The sequence below is a fragment of the Anser cygnoides genome, chromosome 1 (genome assembly GCF_040182565.1).
Source record: "Anser cygnoides isolate HZ-2024a breed goose chromosome 1, Taihu_goose_T2T_genome, whole genome shotgun sequence".
NCBI lineage: Eukaryota > Metazoa > Chordata > Aves > Anseriformes > Anatidae > Anser > Anser cygnoides.
The window spans coordinates 26,852,632-26,871,887 of record NC_089873.1 but is presented as its reverse complement, the minus strand read 5'-3'; the positions used below and the strand labels follow the sequence as shown (position 1 = coordinate 26,871,887).

The 19,256-nt window shown below is 47.4% G+C and overlaps 1 protein-coding gene across 12 annotated transcripts in view; it reads right to left on the bottom strand.

Annotated features, from left to right (window-relative positions):
• Positions 1-1,355: 1,355 nt before the first annotated feature.
• The window catches only part of ANKRD26 (ankyrin repeat domain containing 26), a 78,174-nt gene continuing 60,273 nt past the window's right edge, over positions 1,356-19,256 (bottom strand). For 8 of the 12 annotated variants that reach the window (XM_066990989.1, XM_066991003.1, XM_066991015.1 and 5 more), the window contains 2 exons: positions 16,224-16,267; positions 8,106-8,387 (listed from right to left, as the gene is read on the bottom strand). In XM_066990989.1, coding sequence (XP_066847090.1) covers positions 8,259-8,387; positions 16,224-16,267 — 173 coding nt within the window. In that variant the 3' untranslated portion in view covers positions 8,106-8,258. Of the gene's footprint in view, positions 1,623-2,159; positions 2,295-8,105; positions 8,388-15,985; positions 16,268-19,256 lie in introns of those variants that run through there. The other 4 variants (XM_066991000.1, XM_066991009.1, XM_066991033.1 and 1 more) reach the window with 3 other exon arrangements.

The window sequence follows — 19,256 nt, the reverse complement described above, 5'->3', positions numbered from 1 at the left end:
CTGATGTTTGGTTGCAAGGATACGGAGGATATAGCAGATGTCCCATTAAGTCCCAAAGGCCAGCTGCGATGCTGTCTTACTCTTCTCCCCCAGAAATACACCTTTTCTACACCTTCTAAAAATACACTCGGGAGGTTCCTGCCTTTTATAAATAGACAAAAAACAAAACAAAAACCCTCACAAAAAATAAGAACTAACAAAAAAAATGTAAACTTAATCTTCATTTTACACTGCCTAAACACAATTGCCATTCCCTGTCATTTAAGAGAACTCTTCTAATGGCAGTGAAGCCACGAGAATGCTACGAGCCTTTGGACTAAGAATGAGCCACCACAAGGGCACTTGACTCCTTCTACAATACCTTCTAAAGCACACGTGTGCCTTAGCAGCACCTCTCAGTAACCAGGGGAAATGTAGATCAAGGGTTCCATGCACCTGAACAAGACACCCACGGCAGCTCAAAAGCACTTCTTGGACCTCTACTTCAGGGTGCCCATGGCTAGGGAAAGATGGGCTGAGACAGCTGCTGGTGAGTTAGAAAACTTCTTCATCCCTTCACTGCATCCTGCCCTGGGAGCCAACAACACCATTCAGAGAAGCAAGTATATGAAAATAATATTGCAGATTTCCAGAAAATAACGCCATATATAAACAAACAAACCAGAACTCACCTTTGTTCTCAATCTGCCAACTTCATTGACCATTTCAGAATACCTGTTCTTCATTTCTCCCTGGAAATTAAACTGGGACTCTCTTTCTCTGGCCTCATACGTCCTGATTTTCTTCATAGCTCTGTTCAGAAGCCTCTTGCACCTGAGTGGCAAATTAGTCAATAAAATAATGAGGTGAAGGAACTACCAGTCTGTTCCACATTCTCAGACGTAAGCAGCATACAGATGGCTTTAACACGCTCGGCAGACCAGGAGCTACTGAGAAAAACCAGCATTCCAGTGCCACAGATCACTTGGAGGGTCCATCTCTCACCTCAACGGAGGAATAAATGGAGGAGGGACTTCCTGCCCTCCCACGAGAACTGCAGGGCAACCTGCATTTGCAGTTCTTGTGGCAGCTCTGTAAAACCATAGGCATGTGTACAGAAGAGCCTTGCAAGACCTAGCATGAGGCTTGAATGTGCTCACAGACAGCTACCCTCACCTGTTTTTACACTCAAGTTCCATAAAGCTTGATTTCTGCTCTATGGCATCTCTCTTTAAAGTACTAAACAAGCCATACCTGTGACATTCTTTTTGCAGTTCAATGTTTCTTTTCATTTCCTGGTCCAGACGCACCTCAACTGGGCGTTTCAACTCTACCAGCTTCTTCACTTTCTTTCTCTCACTCTCACACTTTCAAAACAGAAAAGACACATGGCACAACCAGCACAGGGACAGCATCTACATGTGGTATGCGCAGATGGAGTTCTCCACAAAGAAGCTGCAGTACACCCCTTTCAGAGTTCAACAGAACACTAGGGTCCCTGCAAACATTTCTGCAGGAAATCACTTCAGGTTTCACACAGAGAGGCCAATACTGAGAGACAGAAAGAGATGCCCCCACTGAAGCAAAGGCCCCCTCTCCTACGGCTTCACGGTGAGAAGGTGGCAAAGACCTTCTCATGGAACCTGCAACAAGAAGAAGGTGGCTCTTCTGGAACTGGTCAATGTTTCATTCTCCTCTGCATGATCTTTGTCAGTATTTACTAATTCAGGCACTGTTCTTCCTTTTGGTGTCTTCTCAGGCAAAACAAAAGGGATCTGGCAGTTTTTCTTGCACTTTGTACTTGCTCCTTATTTTTCTGCAAGCATTTTAAGCTCCTGCTATTCTGAAAACCTGTACCAGCTCCTCCATACACTGTACTGGAAACATCAAGTGTTTTAACCCTGTCCCAAAATCAAGGGACTATATGATGACCAGAAGGAATTTAAATGAAGAACTGGGGAACTTCAGTCTTGCTCAATGTGCTCAAACCATACTGTTTTCTCAACAGAACCGCTCCAGCATTTACAGAGAAATACCCCATGGGCTTTTATTCAATTCCTGCACAACCCCCAAATCAACAGTTACTTGTGGTCTGAATATGAAGAGAAGAGGCTGAGTATGTAAAAAGTCAGCAAAAATGTGAACATAATTCTGGGTATTGACTAGGTGTTAGGGCTCACCTGTTCTAGGAGCTCAGCCTTTTCCCTGCCAAGCTGAGCAAGACGATCTTCAAGGTGGGTTCTTGACTTCAATTCCTCCTCCCACATACTGCGTGAGTCTTTTGATGTCGGAGGCAGCACATTCTGCTTTTGCATCTGTGGAAGTAACAATGGCAAAGGAAAAAAACAACATAACTAGAAAGCCAATACTGCTATATGAAGTAGTAACTTAACTGGAAGCAGGGTTAAGCTCTCCTCTCACCACTAAAAATCTACAGTGAACATTAATACAAAGTGTAAAACACAGCTCAGGAACACAACCAAGAACAGCACTTAAAGCCAGTGGAAAGAGTCAGTGCTCTGTATGTGACAAAATGAGGTTACAACTCTAGCAGTAAGAAGACACACAAAATTTCCCTACAACTTTATTCACAAGTTCCCCCTGATTTCATAATGGTGCATAATTGATTAAATTCATAATTTGGTCCAAGGGCAACTTACTTAATTGCAGTCCATGTGCACTGCCTCACTGTCAACACATTTACAAGCATATTTCTTCAAATATCACATGGTGTACGAGCCGGTTACTGGTTTGGAAGAACGTGGATTCTGTTTTGAGGACTTACTCTGAAAGTGCAGACTTTATGTACCCTCACTGTTAACTATGGCCTGTTACCCTTAGTCCTTGGAGTTAGTCGTTATCTTTCAACCCATTTTGTAGGATATCAAACAGAATGTGATAGAGCTGGTGATAAAACAGGTGGTTTGAATGATACATCTATCACAAATTAATCAGCATACTATTTTCATAGCAAACATACCGGTTCTGTATGTTTGAATGTTTCTTTGTCCCTGTGGCAACATAATTCCACCTGTTAGCCTCTGCTGGCTGAGACTGCACTCCACTGAGAATTTTCTTCTACAGATTCATACAGAAACAATCCTAAATACCAGGTTGGTATTCGCAGTGCATTGGTGAGAGGGGGCTTAGTTTATTCCACAGTTAACAATCCGTGGCTTGGTATTTGTCATGTTCCTTTAGGAGTTAAATGACAATGACCATGAAGGTAGTTCTCAACAAAGTAAAAGCCTCAGTTGAAGAGACTCAAATGCCAAATGTGAGTAACGCCAATGAAACGTGAAGATGGTTTGTGCTTGCTAGATTTATTTGCTCGATGGTACTTCTGAAAACACCTTTCTCTTTTGCATCTTCAAGCCGTGGGTTTCAGGAGCCACGATGCCAACCAAAGAAAGCACAAGACAAGGAGACAGACAAAATACCAGCTCTGTCTCCATTTCTGGCACTAGTGTTTGCAACTTTGCTAATTTTTGCTACTTGTGTTTTTATTCCTGCTTTCCAGTTGAGTACACTGCAGTTTAGAGATTAGAAGCAGGAAAATAAGCTTGTAGATTATATAACTAAACAATTATTTTTAAGCGGGAGAGATTTCTTCAGGCTCAATAAAGATCCAGAAAAGCGAAGTCATAGCAGTCTTAGAGTTATAGAGTCAAGCAGTCCTAGAGTCAGGCAGTCTCAGCTGCCCTGTTTAAATAATAAGGCATACTTAATGTATCAGGTATTCACAGGCAAAAAAAACAAACAAACAAAAAAAACCAAACAAACATAAAAGCCAGATGTGTCAGAAGGTGGTGTCTGTACAGACCAAGCCTTGAGCTGAGGGACGGAAACTTGCCCCAGGCTTATTTTAACTGCATATGATAGAAGGCAATAACAAGCCAGGTGTTCGCCCTGAAAATCTTGTACCTGCTAGCCTCTTACAGCATAAGATATTCTGGTTTAGGGGATTCTTTTTTTTTTTTTACACTATTTTTTACAGTCATTGCAGAAATACTGAGGGAACTAAAAGCCCTACTGATTAAAGTAGCAATCAAAGCTGAAAACAAAATAGCATTCAGACTTTTGCCAAGAACTACTTGCTCGTGCTAAAAGCCTGACCTTATCTAGGTGGTAATATCTTCCTTCCTGGAGCCTTGCAGCACGTTCCAGGAACTGAGGGACTTGTGCTGAACAACGTGTTGCTGCTGTTAGGCTTACATCAGTAACACTGCCAGAGAATGGATGCCAAAAAATTTCACTCCACACTGAACTTGGTGCCTGCTACTTGCACTTCTAGACAAAAGGTGTTCATTACGTAAGGGGGCACAAGTGCATGAAGATGCCCCGTGTATGTACAACTTCTGTCCTCTAAAACACCATTAGTAGTTGTTTACCCTACTTGCCATCGCTATTTTTTTGTTTTACAATGTACTTTTATCTCGTCTTGGTATCAGTGTATATTTTGCCAAGATGATGATTGCAACACATTGCATAGAAACTGAAGTGGAAATTGTACAGGTGGAGATATCAAAAGCTGGAACTGAAGTAATGAAGCCCAGCATAAAAGAAAGACGCAGGATAGCAACCTGTTAAATGTGGACAAAAGTTGTCATAGCTAAGTTCTCTTTAATGCAGATACAATTAATGTGCATGTTATATTACGAGAAACACTGGGAAACTGTTAGAAAACCTGCTCTGATCAGGAATTCTTTAAGGCATTAGAATGTTAAATGGAAGCTTTCTTTCCTGAAATACTTTTATTATTATGGTTCTTGCTTCAGATTTTTGTGTTTAAATGCTTGGGAATTCTAACTTGTGTAAGTTCAAACTTCAGCTCTGCTTATGATGCAGATGGAAACCTGTGTGCAGTTGAGCTCTGTGGTGTTTCTGCAAATTGTCCGACCAGAGCTTCTGGTGGTTTGTGGTAAACATCTGCACTGATGGAATGTGCAGATGATGCAGTGACCTCAGCTACAGGGGGCAGATTCTCAAAATTGTGCTCAAAGCAATATGAAAAAAAAAAGCGCAAAACCCACCCAACTATAAAACCAAAACGTAGCTATTTACAACTATTTCATATTCAGTTCATAGCATTTCGAATAAATAAAAAAATCTTTTCTACTGCAACTTAAGCACCATTTTATCTATGCCATTGCACCTACACATCAGATTCACGGGAGCTCTGTTTTGCAGTGAGGTGCAGTGCTGAACAGAAGCCAAAGCAGGAAGTGATTATGGCTGAGGAGTTGGTGCCGACTGAAAATGTGTGATGCTGCAGAGGAAATATCACACAATAGAACTTCACTTAGTTTGGAACTAGATTTCCAAAACAGGGCACATTAAGATGTAAACAGTCAATAGGACTGGGACCCACCTTTCTCCTAACAATCACATCATTAGCAGTAAAAGCACACGGGACGACTTCTATGACTAAACTGCAAGCGCAATGTGCGTGGAAGTGTGTGCTCATCAAGTGAACGGAAGCAGCCTTCTTGCTTTTCACCATGTTTCTTCTACCGCTTGTCCCAACTCATCCTGGATACACGTGTCAGGCATAAACGCAGCTTAAATTTAGGAAGTGCAAACGCTCGAGGTGTTTGAAAAGGCAGGTTTGTTTCTTTCAAGTAAAATATTTAGGATCAGAGTGGAAATGGTCTCTAATGTGAGGAAGAGACTATGTGTTAAGCCATGTCTGAGAGCGTTGCCCAAATGCTTCTTGAATGCTGTGCTCAATAGCACACCATCCCTCAGATACTGTCATGTTGCCCCATGGCTTATCACCAGCAGATATCCCTCTCCCAGTTTGTCTCCACTAAATTCTGAGCAAAAATACTCCTCCCACTCTGAGAAAGGCCCCCCTAGGGCCTGCTCTTACAGCGCCAGGGGTGGGCGGTGGGGGGGCTGCCGTCACCCCGGCCCCGCCCGCAGCACGGCAGCGCCCCGGCGGCACAGGCACAGCTCCTGCCTGCCCGGGGGGCGGGGGCCGGGGCTGCGGCTCTGACCGAGAGGCTCTGTGCCGCTGTGCTGGGGGGGGGTTAGGGGTTGGCTCCGTCCGTCTCCCTGCCGCGAGCCCTCGCTGCAGCCCATCCGCGCGAGGTCCTCGTTGCTTAAAATGGTACTGGTTAAAATTTCTGTTTGGTACTTTCCAGCACCTCTCCAACCATGTGAACTCCTCTTTGACCGCTGTGCTGAAGGCCAGAGGAATTTCTTAACACCTTTCCCGTCGGCAGGCTACAAACTGTGAGAAACACTCCGTAGCCAATAACTTAGGCTTAGGCGAGGATCTCAGTGAAGTAGTAATTTCTTCGCGATTGCAATGGCGGGCGTCCCACAAGCAGGAGCGCACCTACTGGTTCCAAAACACAGTTTATATACTTTTTGATGACAGGCCCATCCCCTGTTTCCCCACTGAGTGGGTAATCCAGGTTCACAATCTATCTGATGCTTCCCAGATAATGCATGGCCTTCAGTTGCCGGTCTGTTAAATTTCAAATTTCTTTAGACTTTTTCACTGTTTGAACTGGTAATGTTTCTTTACTTATCTGACTTAACACCGTGATTTTCACCTAATTGTTCTAAGGAGTCTGGTTGTGTGCATTTTACAAGGTCGCCTGCTAAGTTTCCTTATCACTGCAAGCATATCTCAATACCCCATTCCTTACCTTTAAACGATGTAACTCTGCAAAAACAACGTTTTTATTCCCACAAATTGATCAGCTCCCCATGGGATCCAAAGCTGTGGGATTTGACAATCTTTCATGCCTACCAGAAGCTCGTCTGCTTTGGACCACAAGCAGAATTGCTCTGAAAAGTAGCCTGGAAAGTGGTTAGTAGCAATACTTCAATTCTAGTCCCTGATCTTCAAACCTGCTTCAAGTCTCAAGTGGAAGAAAAGGACAGAGAGGTGTGCCTTCTTTTCAGCCATTTGCCTGCTCTCAGGCCAGGCTGAAGGCGCAGCCATGAACAGAGCTGAAGAGAGCAGAGGAAAGCTCTAGCAAGTCACACAGGCAAGGAAGGAGGTGGAAAGCAAAATCAAGAAGGGGAATATAATAAAACAAAGACATGTATTAGATTTTAAATTTTATTAAATACCAAGTTCGAACATAATGCCTGGAATTAAATACAGTGTATTAGCTTCACAAAACTGTTGTATTAATATAAAAAGGAGCAGAGAGTCATAGCAGCATTCACTGCTTTTCCTCACTGCCTGATAACTCAAGTTATTGAATTAATGGGTAAAAAAACTTTTTTTTTTTTTCCAGTCTTCATTTATCTCAGTCCAACCATTTTTATTTCTCCAGAATTTGGACTTCATTTGTTCTATAATCTTCTAATTGCCAGCAAATTTGGTAGGCATGAAATGAAGATTGCTGATCTTCAGTAGCAGATAACTCCCTGAAATAAGTAAAACTGCTTGTTTTATTGACACAAATGTCCCATAATACTGCCCTTCACCTGGGCTACAGCCACTGTACCATCAGCTGTTAGCAGCAACAAAAAGCTGTTCTATCACACAAATAGTGTTAAGTACCGACCAAACCGAAGGTTGATATGTTAATATTCCTTTTTCCCTATAGGGACTGTTTCAGGTTCACCACAGGTGTTCCTCTAGCAACTGCAAATGTCTGAAACTGAAGCAAGTTTTAACACAAAAACCAACATGGATACCAGAACCAACATACCACATAAAAGCTTTCTTGGCACTACTACACACTCACGGTATTTCTAAGCCTAGGGGACATAAAAGTGACAGCAATATAAAGTGCCCTGTTTTCCAGCTTAAACAGTGGTAAAACTTTCCCTTCATCATCAACAGAAATATTCACTGCATCAGGACTGGAGCAGCAGACAAAAAGCCAATCAAATAATATCCTAAGCATTAAAATAACACTGGAAACACTAAAACACACAGAATGAAAGTATTATTAAACAGAACAAAAGGAATGCTTTTGTTAAAACACTGAACAAGAGTGGAACAAAATAATGCATCTAACTTTAATAAGAAACACTTTGAGAGTTCTGTAAAGTTCAAGAATCAAGATTAAGTCATTCTGCTAGTCAGAAAAAACAGATACGGTTCTTATTTTGAGTGCAAAATAAACCAACTATACATCAAAAAACAAGTGCGGTGTGCTTGACATCTATTTAATAGAATTTATGTTCAAACTGCAATGAAGATGTTTTTGCTTCTGAGCCACGGGATGGGAAACAACAGATATGTTATGTAAACAAAATTTCTAGTGCCTTTCCCTAGCATTTTGTTCAGATGAGATAATTTTTGGTTAAAACATCACGGTACTCCTGTATTGCCCTGCAAAGGGGATCCTGGTCAACATTGAAATTTTTTGAAGATCCGTCAGTAGATACCATGGGAGAAGCTCCAGCAGATCCAGTTTCAAGTTCAGCAGTGGCTGGGGAGAAAAGAAACAAGATTCATGATGCACCTTGAGAAAGGTGCACCTTGTCACCTCAGCAGCCCTGGTGTTGTGCAGACCAGACCGACCATCCCATGATCCGGGATCAGCCAGGAGCTGCTGCTCAGGAATGCCCCCAAGGCCCCTGACGGGTTTCTGCAGAGCAGGGCAAGGCCTGGCAGCACCCTGCCCAGGCTCTGCCCCCTGCCCACCAGCACCGCCCTCGCTCACCCCTCAGATTTCGCACAGCTTCTCCTCAACCCGGCCCTCAGCATGCTCCCAGCGGCACGGCCCCTGCCCGGCCACCTCAGCAGGGCTGACGGGAGAAGGACGGTACCTGAGGCCCTGGGACCAAGCGAGGTGCCCATCTGGGTGGGCAGCGGTGGAGAGGGAGGCACAGAGCTCTGGAGGCCTCAGCTGCTGCCACAGGCTGCCCAAGGAGGGCCCCCAGGGGCTGGGGCTCGCCAACGATTCTCATGGCTGCCTCTCAAAAGGTGGCCCAAGTGTCTGCCAAGTACAGCTGGCTCTACTGCAGGTATCCTAACACCCTACTCCCATCCTGAACCAGTTGGAGAGAGCACAAAGGCACGGCCTTTTTCAGCAGAGGTTTCTTCAAGAGGGGGAGGTGTCAACCTTCTGCCAAAAAGACTCCAAAGAGCCCTGTGCATGGCTAGATTTACAACACAGACTTTACCCATGGTGTCCTATTAGTGTATCGCCCCTGAAGACCAGCAAGCCATTCAGCACACCCATTAAAATCACACCTCTCCACACAATTTTCCCCTGACTGACAGCCAACAGCACAGAAGCAGGCTAGGAAAAACTTAAAAGAGGTCACACCTGAGTTTGTTAAAATGACAACACAAAGTGAAGGCCAAGACTTTCTGCTCTTGCTTTCACAGAATCGAAGGGGTTGGAAGGGACCTCAAAAGATCATCGGGTCCAACCCCCCTGACAAAGCAGGTTCCTTAGAGCAGGCTGCCCAGGTAGGCATCCAGACGGGCCTTGAATATCTCCAGAGAAGGAGACTCCACAACCTCCCCGGGCAGCCTGTTCCAGTGCTCTGTCACCCTCACTGTGAAGAAGTTCTTTTGCATGTTGGTGCGGAACTTCCTGTGCTCTATCTTGTGGCCATTGCCCCTTGTCCTGTCCCCACAAACCACTGAGAAGAGGTTGGCCAAATCCCTCTGTCTCCCACACCTCAAGTATTTATACACATTGATGAGATCCCCTCTCAGTCTTCTTTTCTCCGGGCTGAACAGACCCAGGTCTCTCAGCCTTTCCTCATAGAGAACATGCTCCAGGCCCCGTACCATCTTTGTGGCCCTCCGCTGGACTCTTTCCAGGAGATCCCTGTCTTTTTTGTACCGGGGAGCCCAGAACTGGACACAATACTCCAGGTGAGGCCTGACCAGGGCAGAGTAGAGGGGGAGGATCACCTCCCTTGACCTGCTGGCCACGCTCTTTTTAATGCACGCCAGGATCCTATTGGCCTTCTTGGCCTCCAGGGCACACTGCTGGCTCATGGTCAACCTGTTGTCCACCGGGACCCCCAGGTCCTTATTCTCAGAGCTCTTCTCCAGCAGGTTGCCCCCCAGCCTGTACTGATACATGCGATTATTCCTTCCCAGGTGCAGGACTCTACACTTGCTCTTATTAAACCTCATTTGGTTTCTTCCTGTCCATCTTTCCAGCCTGTCCAGGTCTCGCTGAATGGCAGCACAGCCTTCTGGCGTGTCAGCCACTCCTCTCAGCTTTGTGTCGTCGGCGTACTTGCTGAGGGCAGACACTATTCCCTCATCAAGGTCGTCGATGAAGATGTTGAACATGACCGGACCCAGCACCGGCCCCTGGGGAACACCGCTGGTCACAGGTCTCCAAACGGACTATGTGCCGCCGATCAACACCCTCTGAGCTCGGCCAGTCAGCCAGTTCTCAACCCATCTTACTGTCCACTCCTCTATCTCACACTTTCTCAGCTTTGCTATCAGGATGTCATGGGAGACAGTATCGAAAGCCTTGCTAAAGTCAAGGTAGATGACATCCACTGCTCTCTTCCCATCTACCCAGCTGGTGGTGCCATCATAGATGGCAGCCAGGTTGGTCGAGCACGACTTCCCCTTGGTGAATCCACGCTGACTACTCCTCATAACATTCTTCTCTTCCAATTTCTTGGAGATGGCATCCAGAACAAGCTGTTCCAACGCCTTTCCAGGGACAGAGGTGAGACTGACTGGCCTGTAGTTTCCCGGATCCTCCTTCTTGCCCTTCTTGAAGACTGGAGGGACACTGGCTATCTGCCAGTCTTCAGGCACCTCACCTGTTCTCCAGGACCTTTCAAAGATGATAGAGAGTGGTTCAGTGATCACATCTGCCAACTCCCTTAGCACACGCGGATGCATCCCATCGGGACCCATGGATTTGTGTGCGTTGAGCCCACTCAGACGCTCCTGAACCACTCTCTCGTCAACCAGGGGGGAGCTCTCCATTTCCCAGACCCTTTCTCCTCCCGCCAGGGTTGAGGAGTCCCGGGGGGGAGTCCTTGAAGCAAAGACTGAAGCAAAGAAAGCATTCAGTATCTCCGCCTTCTTGGCGTCTCCCGTTACCAGGACACCCCCCTTGTTCAGTAAGGGACCCACATTATCCCTAGTCTTCCTTTTACTGTTTACATACTTAAAAAAAAAAAAACCCTTCTTATTATCTTTTATCTCTTTTGCAAGCCTCATCTCTAGGTGGGGCTTTAGCCTTCCTCGTCGCGTCCCTGCAGGCCCTGAGAACACTTCTATACTCCTCCCAAGAGGACAGGCCCTTTTTCCACATCTCATAGACCTTCCTCTTCCTTTTGATCTTATCAATGAGCTCCTTGCTCATCCACACAGGTTTCCTGCCCCCCTTCCCCAATTTCCTACTCTTAGGGATGCACCGATCCTGAGCTTGGAAGAAGTGCTGTTTAAATGTAGCCCAGCTCTCACAAGCACCCTTGCCTTCTAGCAACCTAGCCCATGAGCTACTCCCAAGCAGGTCCCGGAAGAGGTCAAAGTTGGCTCTTCAGAAGTCCAGGGTAGCAATCCTGCTACTAGCCTTACTTCTTCCACCAAGTTCCATCTTGAACTCCACCATCTCATGGTCGCTGCATCCCAAGCTGCCCCCAACCTTCACATCCCTAACAAGCCCATCCCTGTCGGTAAGGACAAGGTCCAGAAGCATCCCCCGCCTTGTCGGCTCCTCCACCACCTGCGTCAGAAAATTGTCTTCAACGCACTGTAGGAACCGTTTGGACTGCGCATGCCTGGCCGAGTTGCTTACCCAGTAGATGTCTGGATAACTGAAGTCCCCCACGAGAACCAGCACCCGTGATCTTGAGGCTACTACCAGCTGCTTGTAGAAGGCCCCATGGACCTCCTCCTCCTGATCTGGTGACCTGTAGTACACCCCCACAGCAGTGTCCCCCATACCAGCCCACCCCGTAATTCTCACCCACAAGCTCTCCACTTGTCCTTCACCCACCCCCAGGTGGAGCTGGGTACACTCTAATTGCTCCCTCACATAAAGGGCAACCCCACACCCTCGCTTCCCCAGCCTGTCTTTCCTGAAAAGAACATAGCCTCCCATGACAGCATTCCAGTCATGCGAGCTGTCCCACCACGTCTCTGTGATTGCTACGAGATCGTGGCCCTGCGACCGAACACAGATCTCGAGCTCATCCTGTTTATTTCCTATGCTCTGTGCATTGGCATACAGGCACTTTAGGGAAGCAGCAGGCGCAGTTACCCCTGGAGGGATGCAAGAAGAAGATTCCGGACGGGGTATCGGGATCGTTACCTTCTCTGAGGAGCCCTCAGACAATCCTATGGGACAACTCAGAGGTTTTTCCCTACTATCTTCAACAGTGACAGCAGTGACAACTTCCCCCAGCCCTTCTCTGTCACTTTTAGCTCCCCTCCCTTCCCCTGTCAAACCTAGTTTAAAGCTCTGGTAATCAGCCCAGAGAGCTTGCCCCAACACACTTGTGCCCCACTTGCTGAGTTGGAGTCGGTCAGCAGCCCACATACCTGGCTTCTCAAAGGACTGCCCAAGATCAAAATACCCAAATCCTTGGTCCAGACACCACCCCGCCAGCCATTCACCTGTCCCGTTCTCCTCCTTCTTTCTGGGTCCCAGTCACCCAGCGGGAGGACAGAGGAGAACACTACCTGCACCCCCGATCCCTTCAACAACCTTCCCAGGGATGCAAAGTCCTTTTTAATAGTCCTCATTTTTCTAGTTGCAGCTTCCCGGGATCCAACCTGACCGACAACAAGAGGATAGTAGTCCTCCGGTTTAACGAGCTGTGGCAGAGCCTTCCTAATGTCTCTGACACGTGCCCCAGGAAGACAGCACACCTCTCTGGATAGGTTGTCTGGGCTACAAATGGGAGCCTCAGTGCCCCTCAGCAAGGAGTCTCTGATCACTAAAACTCTCTGCTCTTTTTTTGTGGCACTGGTTGTGATGCAGTGCCCCGTCCGGCCCCTATCCCTATGCTCAGTACTTCTCCCAGTCTTGACGCGCTTCTCAGGGTTGCTTCCCAGGTTTGGACTACTGTCCAGACCCTCAACCTCTTCCTTTTCCTCCCTGAGAACCTCAAATCTATTACCCAGGGACACCGTGGGGGTTGGTGGCACCGCGGGTGTCGGGGGCAGGCGTCTCTTTCTGCTTCCAGCTGAGACGAGGGTCCAGCCCCTTTTCTCTTGTGGGCAGTCAGGCCCTCGTACTGCCTGTGATCAGCTGGGTCAGCTTGTACCCCTTGCAGGGACTTAGGAGGGGGCTGCTGGGCATCAGCAGGGGCAGGTTGACACCTCCTATCTGTCACCCTCAGAGACTCCCAGGAGCCCCTCGGGCTGCGGATTTCTTGCTGCAGCCCAGCCACCTGCTCGAGGAGTTCCTTAAGCAGGGCACACCTGCACCCACGACAGCCCTCTCTTCCCTCAGGACCCAGGTGGGTCTCCAGATTCTGGAGCTCCCTGCAGTCTCCTGTCTGGACTGCCACTTCCGCCGTCAGGAGATCCACCTGAGTGCCCACATGAGCCCGGAGAGACAGCATCTCCTCCGTTCGGGTTGCCGCCTCGGACCGGCCGCTGCAGCGGGTGCCCATCGTGGTGAATTCTAGGTGCAAAGAGGTGGAGGTCGCCGAGGAGAGGAGGGGAAGAGAAAGGGAAGGGAAAGGGAGGAGAGGATCCTCCTCGCACTTCTCCCTGCCCCGCAGGAACTGCCCCACGCGACCCGCCAGCGCTCACTGCCAGGCCGACCCTCTCAGCGGGCCCTGTTCGCGGCGCCCCTAGGGCTGCTCTTACAGCGCCAGGGGTGGGCGGTGGGGGGGCTGCCGTCACCCCGGCCCCGCCCGCAGCACGGCAGCGCCCGCGGCGGCCCAAGCACAGCTCCTGCCTGCCCGGGGGGCGGGGGCCGGGGCTGCGGCTCTGACCGAGAGGCTCTGTGCCGCTGTGCTGGGGGGGGGTTAGGGGTTGGCTCCGTCCGTCTCCCTGCCGCGAGCCCTCGCTGCAGCCCATCCGCGCGAGGTCCTCGTTGCTTAAAATGGTACTGGTTAAAATTTCTGTTTGGTACTTTCCAGCACCTCTCCAACCATGTGAACTCCTCTTTGACCGCTGTGCTGAAGGCCAGAGGAATTTCTTAACACCTTTCCCGTCGGCAGGCTACAAACTGTGAGAAACACTCCGTAGCCAATAACTTAGGCTTAGGCGAGGATCTCAGTGAAGTAGTAATTTCTTCGTGATTGCAATGGCGGGCGTCCCACAAGCAGGAGCGCACCTACTGGTTCCAAAACACAGTTTATATACTTTTTGATGACAGGCCCATCCCCTGTTTCCCCACTGAGTGGGTAATCCAGGTTCACAATCTATCTGATGCTTCCCAGATAATGCATGGCCTTCAGTTGCCGGTCTGTTAAATTTCAAATTTCTTTAGACTTTTTCACTGTTTGAAGTGGTAATGTTTCTTTACTTATCTGACTTAACACCGTGATTTTCACCTAATTGTTCTAAGGAGTCTGGTTGTGTGCATTTTACAAGGTCGCCTGCTAAGTTTCCTTATCACTGCAAGCATATCTCAATACCCCATTCCTTACCTTTAAACGATGTAACTCTGCAAAAACAACGTTTTTATTCCCACAAATTGATCAGCTCCCCATGGGATCCAAAGCTGTGGGATTTGACAATCTTTCATGCCTACCAGAAGCTCGTCTGCTTTGGACCACAAGCAGAATTGCTCTGAAAAGTAGCCTGGAAAGTGGTTAGTAGCAATACTTCAATTCTAGTCCCTGATCTTCAAACCTGCTTCAAGTCTCAAGTGGAAGAAAAGGACAGAGAGGTGTGCCTTCTTTTCAGCCATTTGCCTGCTCTCAGGCCAGGCTGAAGGCGCAGCCATGAACAGAGCTGAAGAGAGCAGAGGAAAGCTCTAGCAAGTCACACAGGCAAGGAAGGAGGTGGAAAGCAAAATCAAGAAGGGGAATATAATAAAACAAAGACATGTATTAGATTTTAAATTTTATTAAATACCAAGTTCGAACATAATGCCTGGAATTAAATACAGTGTATTAGCTTCACAAAACTGTTGTATTAATATAAAAAGGAGCAGAGAGTCATAGCAGCATTCACTGCTTTTCCTCACTGCCTGATAACTCAAGTTATTGAATTAATGGGTAAAAAAACTTTTTTTTTTCCAGTCTTCATTTATCTCAGTACAACCATTTTTATTTCTCCAGAATTTGGACTTCATTTGTTCTATAATCTTCTAATTGCCAGCAAATTTGGTAGGCATGAAATGAAGATTGCTGATCTTCAGTAGCAGATAACTCCCTGAAATAAGTAGAACTGCTTGTTTTATTGACACAAATGTCCCATAATACTGCCCTTCACCTGGGCTACAGCCACTGTACCATCAGCTGTTAGCAGCAACAAAAAGCTGTTCTATCACACAAATAGTGTTAAGTACCGACCAAACCGAAGGTTGATATGTTAATATTCCTTTTTCCCTATATGGACTGTTTCAGGTTCACCACAGGTGTTCCTCTAGCAACTGCAAATGTCTGAAACAAATGTCTGAAACATTTGCAAGTTTTAACACAAAAACCAACATGGATACCAGAACCAACATACCACATAAAAGCTTTCTTGGCACTACTACACACTCACGGTATTTCTAAGCCTAGGGGACATAAAAGTGACAGCAATATAAAGTGCCCTGTTTTCCAGCTTAAACAGTGGTAAAACTTTCACTTCATCATCAACAGAAATATTCACTGCATCAGGACTGGAGCAGCAGACAAAAAGCCAATCAAATAATATCCTAAGCATTAAAATAACACTGGAAACACTAAAACACACAGAATGAAAGTATTATTAAACAGAACAAAAGGAATGCTTTTGTTAAAACACTGAACAAGAGTGGAACAAAATAATGCATCTAACTTTAATAAGAAACACTTTGAGAGTTCTGTAAAGTTCAAGAATCAAGATTAAGTCATTCTGCTAGTCAGAAAAAACAGATACGGTTCTTATTTTGAGTGCAAAATAAACCAACTATACATCAAAAAACAAGTGCGGTGTGCTTGACATCTATTTAATAGAATTTATGTTCAAACTGCAATGAAGATGTTTTTGCTTCTGAGCCACGGGATGGGAAACAACAGATATGTTATGTAAACAAAATTTCTAGTGCCTTTCCCTAGCATTTTGTTCAGATGAGATAATTTTTGGTTAAAACATCACGGTACTCCTGTATTGCCCTGCAAAGGGGATCCTGGTCAACATTGAAATTTTTTGAAGATCCGTCAGTAGATACCATGGGAGAAGCTCCAGCAGATCCAGTTTCAAGTTCAGCAGTGGCTGGGGAGAAAAGAAACAAGATTCATGATGCACCTTGAGAAAGGTGCACCTTGTCACCTCAGCAGCCCTGGTGGTGTGCAGACCAGACCGACCATCCCATGATCCGGGATCAGCCAGGAGCTGCTGCTCAGGAATGCCCCCAAGGCCCCTGACGGGTTTCTGCAGAGCAGGGCAAGGCCTGGCAGCACCCTGCCCAGGCTCTGCCCCCTGCCCACCAGCACCGCCCTCGCTCACCCCTCAGATTTCGCACAGCTTCTCCTCAACCCGGCCCTCAGCATGCTCCCAGCGGCACGGCCCCTGCCCGGCCACCTCAGCAGGGCTGACGGGAGAAGGACGGTACCTGAGGCCCTGGGACCAAGCGAGGTGCCCATCTGGGTGGGCAGCGGTGGAGAGGGAGGCACAGAGCTCTGGAGGCCTCAGCTGCTGCCACAGGCTGCCCAAGGAGGGCCCCCAGGGGCTGGGGCTCGCCAACGATTCTCATGGCTGCCTCTCAAAAGGTGGCCCAAGTGTCTGCCAAGTACAGCTGGCTCTACTGCAGGTATCCTAACACCCTACTCCCATCCTGAACCAGTTGGAGAGAGCACAAAGGCACGGCCTTTTTCAGCAGAGGTTTCTTCAAGAGGGGGAGGTGTCAACCTTCTGCCAAAAAGACTCCAAAGAGCCCTGTGCATGGCTAGATTTACAACACAGACTTTACCCATGGTGTCCTATTAGTGTATCGCCCCTGAAGACCAGCAAGCCATTCAGCACACCCATTAAAATCACACCTCTCCACACAATTTTCCCCTGACTGACAGCCAACAGCACAGAAGCAGGCTAGGAAAAACTTAAAAGAGGTCACACCTGAGTTTGTTAAAATGACAACACAAAGTGAAGGCCGAGACTTTCTGCTCTTGCTTTCACAGAATCACAGAATCGAAGGGGTTGGAAGGGACCTCAAAACATCATCGGGTCCGATCCCCCTGACAAAGCAGGTTCCTTAGAGCAGGCTGCCCAGGTAGGCCTCCAGACGGGCCTTGAATATCTCCAGAGAAGGAGACTCCACAACCTCCCCAGGCAGCCTGTTCCAGTGCTCTGTCACCTTCACTGTGAAGAAGTTCTTTCTCACGTTCATGCGGAACTTCCTGTGCTCCATCTTGTGGCCATTGCCCCTTCCTGTCCCCACAAACCACTGAGAAGAGGTTGGCCAAATCCCTCTGTCTCCCACACCTCAAGTATTTATACACATTGATGAGATCCCCTCTCAGTCTTCTTTTCTCCGGGCTGAACAGACCCAGGTCTCTCAGCCTTTCCTCATAGGGAAGATGCTCCAGGCCCTGCATCATCTTTGTGGCCCTCCGCTGGACTCTTTCCAGGAGATCCCTGTCTTTTTTGTACCGGGGAGCCCAGAAGTGGACACAGTACTCCAGGTGAGGCCTGACCAGGGCAGAGTAGAGGGGGAGGATCACCTCCCTTGACCTGCTGGCCACGCTCTTTTTAATGCACGCCAGGATCCTATTGGCCTTCTTGGCCTCCAGGGCACACTGCTGGCTCATGGTCAACCTGTTGTCCACCGGGACCCCCAGGTCCTTATTCTCAGAGCTCTTCTCCAGCAGGTTGCCCCCCAGCCTGTACTGATACATGCGATTATTCCTTCCCAGGTGCAGGACTCTACACTTGCTCTTATTAAACCTCATTTGGTTTCTTCCTGTCCATCTTTCCAGCCTGTCCAGGTCTCGCTGAATGGCAGCACAGCCTTCTGGCGTGTCAGCCACTCCTCCCAGCTTTGTGTCGTCGGCGTACTTGCTGAGGGCAGACACTATTCCCTCATCAAGGTCGTCGATGAAGATGTTGAACATGACCGGACCCAGCACCGGCCCCTGGGGAACACCGCTGGTCACAGGTCTCCAAACGGACTATGTGCCGCCGATCAACACCCTCTGAGCTCGGCCAGTCAGCCAGTTCTCAACCCATCTTACTGTCCACTCCTCTATCTCACACTTTCTCAGCTTTGCTATCAGGATGTCATGGGAGACAGTATTGAACACTGTTTTTCACATTTAATTATCAGTCAAGAGTATTTCTAAAACTAGTGAAAGAAATTTCAGAAGCTGCACACAGAACATCTTCAGGGAACCTGCAAACAACTGTTGCTTACACCAGTGCTAAATTTAGCTCCCTGCAGATCTTGGAACACTACCCCTTAAAAACAGCTTACATATTCATTGTGAACAACGTGAAAAAGGTCTGCCTTTGAAAATGGAAACACCTTGTACTGCAGTCCAAGCAGGACAAGTCTCCCAGCCTGGAACTAACGCAGCGTTTTCTGTGGGATGTCTTTATAACTTGCCCTGGCAAACCCCTCTCTTCTCCATGGGAACACATATGCAATGAGAGCAGAAAAACAAAGCTCTGCTGTGTTTCCATCCATCCACCTTCTTGAGACAAGGTCCCCAAACCAAACAAACACTATGACTCCTAGCATCACTACATTTGAAAACGCCGGTGGATACAAAGCAATGGGTTTGTGTCCATGCGAGCAAATGTAAAGAGCTGTAAAGCAACAGCTGGACTCACTATACATAAATGAAGCACACTGGAACAGAAGGCAATCCTCTCAGGGGTTTGCTGCTTCAAAATAGCTCCAGGCACAGCAGCAGTGACTCTGGCAGTACGATTATCATGAAAGAGGTGCAATTTCTCTCTGGAGACCTGGCCTCATGTTACAGAACATGTTTTTTACTACATATTAAGAGCAACCACCTCATACTGTGTTTGCCTCAACATTACTGAATGAACTTTTCCTGAAGAAAAGATGCGTTTTGTCACTGATTCTTCTTGCTCATCCAAAGAAGATTGCAACGTGTAAACTACAAATACAAGCAGTGAATAAGAGACAGCAAAAATCAAGAACTAACACCAGAAAATGTGTTACGGTATGCTTCAGTGCTAAATGCAATGAATGTATGCAGAAAGAGAAGTGATGGCTGAAGTCTATAAAAATCTTATT